This window comes from Zootoca vivipara, chromosome 2, assembly GCF_963506605.1.
Source record: "Zootoca vivipara chromosome 2, rZooViv1.1, whole genome shotgun sequence".
Taxonomy (NCBI): Eukaryota; Metazoa; Chordata; class Lepidosauria; order Squamata; family Lacertidae; genus Zootoca; species Zootoca vivipara.
In genome coordinates, this window is record NC_083277.1 from 12599999 (window position 1) to 12609343 (window position 9345).

The window sequence follows — 9345 nt, forward strand, 5'->3', positions numbered from 1 at the left end:
CACACTGCCTGCAATGCCCTATATCTGGTGCTGAGCTTGAGAGACAGCTGGCTCTTAGCAGGAGTAAGGAGGAATTCTAGCAACCCACACATATACGCAGGCCATTGCATCCCAATGGATGGCTAATGGAGACAGCATGCAGTTGGCCACTGTGAGAGAAGGATGCTGAGGCAGATGGGCCATTGGCCTGATCCAGGAGAGATCTTTGTACGTTCCTAACTGGCTTCTTGCTCAGATCCACTACAGTCATACCTCGTGTTACGTTTGCTTTACGTTGCGGCTTTTCAGGTTACGAATGCGGCAAACTCGCAAGTGTTAACTTCCGGGTTTGCTGCGTGCGCATGCGCAGAAGCGATCTGCACGCTTCGCACATGTGCAGAAGCACTCTATTGCGCTTTGCACACAAATAGTAGTGGAGCTCTACTTATGGACTTTTCGGGGTGCGAACGGCACCCCAAAACGGATCATGTTCGTAAGTAGAGGTACCACTGTATTTTACATCTGGCTCTGTTCAGTGGACTTTGGGATTCTACCTCCTTTTTTAAAAGAGATCCCACAAGCCTCAAGTTTTCCCATCCCCACATTAGCCAATACAGTCATACCTTGGAAGCAGAATGGAATCCGTTCTGGAAGTCCGTTCGACTTCCAAAGCGTTCGACTTCCAAATCGCAGCTTCTGATTGGCTGCACGAAACTCCTGCAGCCAATCGGAAGCTGTGGAAGCCCCGTCGGACGTTTGGCTTCCAAGAATAGTTTGCAAACTTTGAACAGTCACTTCTGGGTTTCGATTGCTTGGGAGCCAAAACATTCGAGAACTAGGCTGCTTGAAAACTAAGTAAAATAAAAAAATTCCTTCAGTAGCACCTTAAAGACCAACTAAGTTTTTATTTTGGTATGGGCTTTCGTGTGCATGCACACTTCTTCAGATACCGTATCTGAAGAAGTGTGCATGCACACGAAAGCCCATACCAAAATAAAAACTTAGTTGGTCTTTAAGGTGCTACTGAAGGAATTTTTTTATTTTACTTCGATCCAGACCAACACGGCTACCTACCTGTAATGAAAACTAAGGTACGAGTGTATCTCACATTGGGTTTCTAAAGGTTTCCTTCTTCGCAGCATTATGTCTATTCTCTGTGCTCTGAAAAAAGTAGCGGTCAATCCACATTTTGCACCAAGGAAAGCTAGACCCTGTGACCTGAGCAGACGTATACAAAGTAAAGGGCTTCACTGGTTTATTTTTGCATCATTCTTTTGCTGCTGCTAGTCATCGAAAGGAGCGAGGAGGTCTGCCCCGGAGGTCCACTCTCTGTCCTGCCTCCTGGTGCTTTTCCAGCTTCCTGTCACTGCTGCTATCAGATTCCAAACATATGTTCACAGCCATAAAGACTAGCAACTTCCTTGTTTAAGTACTGAACGTTGAGATTCCATACTTACACGGTGCAGAATACGCTCAAGCCTTGCCGCCCCGCCCCCCTCCGGCAGTTCCCCACAGAGTTACTGGTAGTGGAGTTACTGGTAGTGGAGCTTCTCACTATTTGGATCAAAATGTGCCCCAAGACTAACCGGTTTCTGAAGTCAAACTACACAGTAGAGACTTTTGTGTTTGTTTGTTGGTTTGTTTGTAGGGCTCTGGCGGCGAATTGACATGGGGGAACAAAATCGCTGCCAACTTCCCTGTCACAGCTACAGTCACCGGGAGGCTTAGGGCCACATCTAGGTCCCCTCTGCAGGCTCCTGGGTGAATTTGCACGCAAGCTCTGCGTAGTTACTGAAGGACAAAGGGGGACAGGCGTAGGGCGGTGCTTGCTGTCGCTTCATGCAACTCACCCTCCCTACAGACACCGTGTTGCTTCTTCAATGGCCTTTTAAAGTAGTTCTTTGGCTGCTGAGATAGGTCCGGGCTATAAAAGAGGTAGTGGTTTCTGGTAACTGGGCACAAAGGACAGAGGGGTGGGGCACTGCGGAAGAAGAGAACAGATCCAAGCAATCCGGTATCCTCACAGCTCCCTCCCCTGACTAACTAGACCCCCTCCCCACACCTCCCAGGCAATCCAGGAGCAACGCTTCCCAAGTGGTTGACGCCACTCTAATCCTCTATCCCTGCCCACCCTCATTCCCTTCCAAATAATCCAGGAATTCCATCCCTCTAGCAAACTAAGACACTAAACCTAGTCCCTACCCCCCCAAAAAAACAACCCTCAAGGGGTTCCTGGCTCGCAGCTCCCACATTCTAACTGCTACACCCCCGTTTCCCTCCCTTGGAGCTCAGGAGTCCCCTCCCTTTCCACTTCCTGCCGCCGCGACTCCGCCTCTTCCTCTTCCTCCTCCTCCCTCAGCGAATGAGGACGTTGATCTCGGTCACGCTGGCTTCCATGACGTTCTCGGCCGTGGTCTTCCCGTGCTGCTCCTTGAGGTGGCGCCGTATGGCGGGCTTGTGCGCGAAGCGGACGTCGCAGTAGGAGCAGCGGTACGGCCTCTCGCCGCTGTGGAGGTTCATGTGGTCGTGCAGCGTGGACTTCTGGGTGAAGCACTTGCCACAGATGGTGCACGAGTGCGACTTGACGCCGCGGTGGACGTTCATGTGCCGGTTGAGGTTGCTGCTGTGGTTGAACTGCTTGCCGCAGCGGGGGCACATGAAGATGAAGTGGTGCGCCCGCATGTGGAAGACCAGCTTCTCCACCCCCTGGAACACCTCCTCGCACTTGGTGCAGCGGATTATCCGCGAGCCGCCGCCGCCTCCCCCCGGCGTCCCCGAACTGCCGCCTCTCCCTGCCGAAGGGAAGGTGGAGAAAGGGCGTCCGCTCAGTCCGGCCAGCACCAGCCCCATCCCTCCGCCGCTGCTCTGGCATTCTGCCGCAACAGCCGCCGCCTCGCTGGTCTCCTCCAAGTAGCCTCCGCCGGGGATGATCAGAAGGCCTTCGCCCTCAGCGTCCTCCGAGAGGCTGTAGGAAGCCTTCACCACCCCCTGCTGGGACTTCTCTGGCGTCGACTCCGGAGGGGAGCCCATGGCCTCCGCCACCGTCGAGTTGACCTGAGGTTCTTCCTGGTCTCCAGACGCATCCTCGTTCCAGCCAGGTGGCGGAGAAGACTCTTTGCCCCAAGCTTGCTGGGGGGAAGGTTCTTTGCTCCAGCTCTGCTGCGGGGACATATCTTTGCTCCATGTGGTGCCCGCCTGCTGCTGCTTCTTCTGCCGCTGCGCCACCTCCAGGGCGGACTCCACTTTCACGATGCAGATGTCGGACACAGCGTCGTCATCCCCGTAGTCATCGTCCTGCTCCTCGTCCTCGTCCTCCGCCTTCATCTCCAGATCTTCTTCCATCGGGAACTCCAGCTTGATGGGCCGCGGCATGGACCTGCCAGCCACAAAGACACACAGAAACAAATTGGTGCGACAGTGGCACAGAGTCATCGTGGAATCACCAGAAATCCCTTATGCAGCCGTACCTTGGAAGTCGAATGGAATCTGTTCCAGAATTCCATTCAACTTCCAAAACATTCGGAAACCAAAGTGCGGCTTCTGATCGGCTGCAGGTAGCTCCTGCAGCCAATCAGAAGCTGCGGAAGCCCTGTCGGACATCCGGCTTCCAAAAATAGTTTGCAAACCGGAACACTCACTTCCAGGTTTACGGCATTCGGGAGCCAAAACGTTCGAGAACTAAGCTGTTCGAAAACCAAGGTTCGACTGTACATGCATTGGACTGTTGGCTGATCTAGGCCGGGGTGGGGAACCTCTGGCCCTTCAGATGTTGCTGGGACTATTAACTCTCATCAGGCACAGTTTGCCAGGCATGGTACAGTCAGAGGGGTTCAAGGCCAATGGTTCTGACTGGCTGAATTTCTCTTTTTAAAATCAATTTTCAACGTAACAGGAAAGAAGCAAGAATAAACAAGAGAATAAAGAACGAGAAGAATAAAAAGCAAACACCAGGCCCTCTGTTGCAACTATATCTTCATCCTTATTCCACGCTACTTCTAGGTCAAGAAGTCAAGTTGCTAAATGCAAAACCTCCCACACAGAAAAACCATCCTCCACCGCTGCGCTATCAAACATCTCCCATATCTTGAGGTTGGAATTAGAGCACTGGAAAACTTGCCCGCTTACTTCTGATGATCCTGAGCAGGTGGAACAGGTGTTTGTTTAGTCAAAACAGGATAATTAGCTCAGATTAATTTAACATTAAAGGAGATGGTGTGCTTATTTCACTGGCTACCAGAAAATGGTGCTATTGCCTTACTTACCCAAAGCATTCCTTACTGCACAATTAAACAAATGAAATGCCACCAAATATTATCATTAAACCGCTTGCCTTGGTCACCTGTGGTGGGCAAGAAATCACCTCCAGGCGACCAGGCAGGGAACCTTCCCCAAAAGTTGGTTTTCTTTTTTATATTTTATTTTATGTCTTCTTTCAGGAAGGAACTTGATTAAGGCAGGTAATGTGAGATGAAGTGGACCAATTATTTTTGCGGACTTTTTTTGGGGGGGGGGAGACAAGGATCAGATGAAAGCAGATTCTTCAGCAAACCTCTTGCGTGAATGTTCTTTGCGGGACGAGGTGGAGCAGCCGACTACGCTAGGGGACTTGGACCTCCGGTGGCCTCCGAACTTCACCGAGTCTTCCTTGAGGCTGATTTTGGGCTCGATGAACTGGGACAGGGCATTTCGGCACTTCTCCACCACATGCTCCATCTGCAGGTAGCTGGCGGCTGTCAGGTAGTTGACGATGTCTCTGACAGCAAACTCCAGGGCACCGGTGTAGCAAGAGAGGAGCAGGTCGGCCACGATCTTGGCGCTGTGCATAAGGGACACCTGGAGCTCAGAGGAAGGGTTGAGGAGGAACTGGTCCCTCAGGAAAGGGGAGCAGGCAGCCAGGATGACCTTGTGGCCGCGGAACTTGAGGCTGTCGGCCACGATGGTGACATCGCAGAAGCGCTCCTCCGAGCGGAGCTGGTTCATGTTGCGAAGGGTGGCCGCCTCGTGGCCGGGGAGCTGGAAGCGAAGAAGCTCGACGCCAGATGCCATTAGTCCTCACAGGAGGGAGAAGAGAGTCGGGCTGGGCGTGGAGAGGGAAGGGAGATGCGGAAGAGGCAGGCCCAGGAGGCCGAGAAACTGAAAACAAAGAGAGGGAAATGTGGTGCTGTAATATTGAAGGATCAACAGCCATTGGGGCAAAAGGAAATTAGGAACATTAGAAGAGCCTGCTGGATCAGGCCAGTGGCCCTTCTAGTCCAGCATCCTGTTCTCACAGTGGCTGAACAGATGCTGGTGGGAAACCAGCAAGCAAGACCTGAGCACGTCGGCAGCCACTCTCCCTTCCTGCAATTTCCAGCAACTGGCAGCAAATGATATCACGTTGACAGGGATAGCCAACAGGGTAACCTTCGGGTGCTGTGGGGACTCCAACTCCCATCAGCCTCAGCCAGGATGGCCAACCATCAAGGATGATGGGAGTTGTCGTCTGGCAAGATCTGGAGAGAATGGCTACACACATCCTGAAGAAGTGTGCATGCACATGAAATCTGAAGAAATGTGCATGCACTCGAAACCTTATACCAATGACAAACTTGGTCGGTCTCTAAAGTGCTACTGGAAGGAATTTTTTTTATTTAGTTTTGACTACAGCAGACCAACACGGCTACCTACCTGTAACTACACACAGCCTGACATAGAACATACGTATGATAAATTGTGATGTACCTATACCAATCAGGGTGTAAGGTAGGCGTTTGGGCAAAAGCCTGCTCCAGTCTACATCAGCCAAATGACAGCAACAGGTTTGGGATGCAGCAGATCCTGGGGTCAGCTCAGCTCCTGCCAGTCCTGTAGGACACCCTGTTTTACAGCTTGCTGTGAGCAGCAGTTGGTGAAGTTGGACAATTCTACAACCTGGAAAAGCCAGTACAAAGGGCCAAGATGCAGGCAGTTCTTCAGATAATCTGGGTCTCAAATCATTTAAGAGTTTTAAAGGGAACCACCAGCACTTTCAACTGGGCCTGGAAAAACCAGTACAGAATTTGTGCTATATGCTCCAATCGACTGGCCTGCCAAGCAGCCAGGTGATGCTTGAATTTTTCCTTTAACTTCCTCTTTTGAGAGCAGTGCACCAGTACACTAACACCCATTTATCTGGACTCCCATTCCAAATCTTAGTTCACACGAGAGGCACAGATGTAGGTCCGCCACCACTGTGATTTCGAAAACTTATGCTTACACTTCCATCTCATCTTTCAGCAGATAAGATGGCTGAACCGTGTGTTCAAAGAGAGTTCATTTGCTGGGAACCAGCAGCTCAACCGGGCTTACCAGCACATGAACGCATTGTGAAATAGATGCACGTGAAAGCAGAGATGCAATTAAGTCCACAAATGTTGTTTTTAAAAAAATGCTGTTTGCTGCATTCAAGTTTTGCACAGAGAAAGCACGTGAGCGATTGGGGGGGTGATTAAACTCTATGCGGATCGTTATGTGGGTGGGTGCGTTCCTCCAAAGCTAACGGGTCCCCGAGGCACCTACAAGCAAACGCTGGAATCTCCCTACACGCAATGTGTGAATAATAATAATAATAATAATAATAATAATAATAATAATATTCCAACCTCCCCTACCCACCGGCAGCTCTCCCGTTCACACCCATCCAGCGTGGTGATACGAGCTAAGGCGACTGAGGCGCACCAACGCTGCTCCTCCTTTGCACACCGGTGCTGGTGGTTTTTTGTTTTGGCAAGGAATAAAGCTTCCCACGCTCCCGCGTGCGGCATCGCGCAATAATACAAGCAGCGCGTGCATTTCCTCCTATTTAAAATTTCCCAAAAAGAGAAAAGAAAAAAGCGCCTTTCTGCACGTTTTCGAAACGCCCACCGCCCGCCCCGCCCGCTCTTTTCACACACCCCCTTTCCAAGCAAGCAAGTGCAAAGGAGCTCTTTCTTCTCTCTCTCTCTTTTTCTCCCCCCGCCCCCTCTTTTTTTTTTTTTTGCAAGTCTTCCCCACTTCCCATTCACAGCCGGGAGCAGACAATACCATCCCCACCCTCCTCCTCCTCCTCTTTTGCTTACCCTCCTTTGCCCCCTTTTGCACGCTCCTTTCTTCCTCGCGAGCAAGCAGCAAAGAGACACCCTTCGCGCGCGCCCCCCAACCTCTGAGTTTCCTTCCCCTTTCCCCTCCTCACCTTGCAGCCTTGCTCCCCCTCTCTTGGAGGAGAAGGGGTGGGCCCCGAATGGCCAAACAAGGAGGCAAAAGCCAGAGAAAGGAATTAAAGGGGCCTCCTTAAAGGGCCAGGCGGCCGGGAAAAGGGGAGGAATATAAGTCCTCCACATAGGGAAGGGGAAAAATAAATAAAAAAAGCCAATGCGGGGCGGCGTTTTGGGGGAGGGGGAGAAGCGTAAGGAAGAGGAAAAGAAACAACTTCAACTGCACGGTGGGACAAGTTGCTAATCCCCTTCGCGGGCGCTTTAACAGGGGGGAGGGGGAATCTTCTCCCTCTTCCCCTTTAAGGCTCGTGGCGTCATAAACGCGCGACGCCAAAGGGGCCTGGCGGGAGGAGCGAGGTTCCGGCCGCCCTCCCAGTCACCTTGGCAACCAATCCCCGCCCTCCTCTGGAAACAAGAGGCTCCAGGGAGCGGCGCTTGAGCCACGTTGCCGGCTCCTATAAGCGGCCCCGGATGCCGCTCCTCGCCCAGACGGGCTTTCGTTATATTCTATCGCTTAGGAGTTTCGGATAATGTTTTGCTTTTATTTTAGGATTTGAGCAGTTTCTTAAAGCGCAAACTTATTATTATTATTATTATTAGTAGTAGTAGTAGTAGTATTGAATAATAATAATAATAATAATAGCTTGCATTGAGGCTATGGGAAAAAAGAGATGAAATTTACAGCCTGCTACACAATAAAAGAAAATTTCATGAAAATGTTGCGCAGGTGGTACATGACCCCCCAAAAAATTAGCAAAATCAAATATTTGCTGGAGGTGTAACCAGGGAGAAGGAACAGTGTACCACATGTGGAGTTGCGAGAGAAGTTAAAATGTTTGCAACACAGTGTATGATGAATTTTTTATTAAAAAAAACACAGTTCAGGATAACATTCGAGAAAAAACCTGAAGCATTTCTGCTGGGCATTTTGACAACTGATATCCCCAACGACAAGAAAAAGGTGTTCCTATATGCCACTGTCTCTGCCAGAATGTTAATTGCCAGGAACTGGAAAGGGGATATGATACCAACAAAGGCAGACTGGCAAAATAAGCTACCGGTATGGTATGTGAGGGACCCAGGTGGCGCTGTGGTTAAACCACTAAGCCTAGGGCTTGCTGATCAGAAGGTCGGCAGTTCGAATCCCTGCGACGGGGTGAGCTCCCGTTGCTTGGTCCCAGCTCAAAAGTGCAAGTAGATAAATAGGAACCGCTACAGCGGGAAGGTAAACGGCGTTTCCATGTGCAGCTCTGGTTTGCCAGAAGCGGCTTTGTCATATGCCCGAGATGGAAACTTTTGAGAGACTTGAATTTTAACAGCACATTACGCAAGATTCTCTGGAATGGATCTGTGTGCTGGAACATTTTCTTTTGCACTCGAGAAAGAAAATCGAACGCTGTTGTGTTACGTGTTGTTGCGATTTAAAATAAATTCACGTTTTGCCATTTTTATTGCTTCCCCCCCCCCCCTGACATGTTGCCTGTTTCGAAAAATTGCAATTAGCATTTTTTTTTAGTGGGGTGCAATTAGTTAGCCTGGTCTAGGACACAAAATAGCCTGGCACCAGCACTGGGTGGTGGGGAGAGAGAATCCTACCTGTTGATTGGTTGACCATAGAATTGTAGAGTTGGAAGGGATCCCCAGGGTCATCTAGTCCAACCCCCTGCAATGCAACATGGGGCTCAAACCCACAACCCTGAGATTAAGAGTTTCATGCTCTACCAACTGAGCCATGCTAGCTAGCATCGTATCCAACCCCATAGCTAAAGCAGGAAGTCCTACAGCATCCCTGCTAGGTGTTGCCTTCCAGTCTCTGATTAAAAACCTCTAGTCCACCATCTTCTGAGGCAGCCTGCCTCTCATTATTGAACAGGCCCCATACTGTCAGGAAGTTTAGCTGAAATCCTTTTTCTTTTGATTTTAACCCATTGGTTTGGGCCCTCGCCCCAAGGGAACATAAAACAAACTTGCTCCATCGTCTGCAACAGCCCTTCAAATATTTGAAGGTGACTCTCATATCACCTGTTAATTGTCTCTTGTCCGGCCAAAGCAATGCCTGGCTCCTTCAATCTCCCCCCTCTACTGGACATTGTTACAGTTTGTCAGTCTCCTTAAACTGCAGTTCCTAGAAGTGGACAAACTGTTCCAAGTGCCT

General features: G+C 50.3%; 1 protein-coding gene across 2 annotated transcripts; it reads right to left on the bottom strand.

The window, feature by feature from the left end:
• Window positions 1-940: 940 nt before the first annotated feature.
• ZBTB12 (zinc finger and BTB domain containing 12) lies at window positions 941-7462 on the bottom strand. Of its 2 annotated transcripts, none has more exons than XM_035107136.2 (3): window positions 7169-7462; window positions 4529-5112; window positions 941-3355 (listed from the first exon to the last, which is right to left on the bottom strand). In XM_035107136.2, exons 2-3 carry the CDS (start codon window positions 5023-5025, stop codon window positions 2335-2337), a joined length of 1518 nt encoding a protein of 505 aa, XP_034963027.1. In that variant the 5' UTR covers window positions 5026-5112; window positions 7169-7462; the 3' UTR covers window positions 941-2334. The 2 variants fall into 2 exon arrangements, with proteins under 2 accessions (XP_034963027.1, XP_034963028.1); XM_035107137.2 differs by lacking the exon at window positions 7169-7462 and adding an exon at window positions 7056-7147.
• Between the last annotated feature and the right edge of the window lie 1883 nt (window positions 7463-9345).

Excerpts from the sequence above, each read along its gene's own strand:
- ZBTB12 (XM_035107136.2), bottom strand. The coding sequence starts at position 5,025 with ATGGCATCTGGCGTCGAGCTTCTTCGCTTCCAGCTCCCCGGCCACGAG. Across the intron at positions 3,356-4,528 it reads AAAGAACATTCACGCAAGAG|GTCCATGCCGCGGCCCATCA; the intron begins GTTTGCTGAAGA and ends TGTGGCTGGCAG.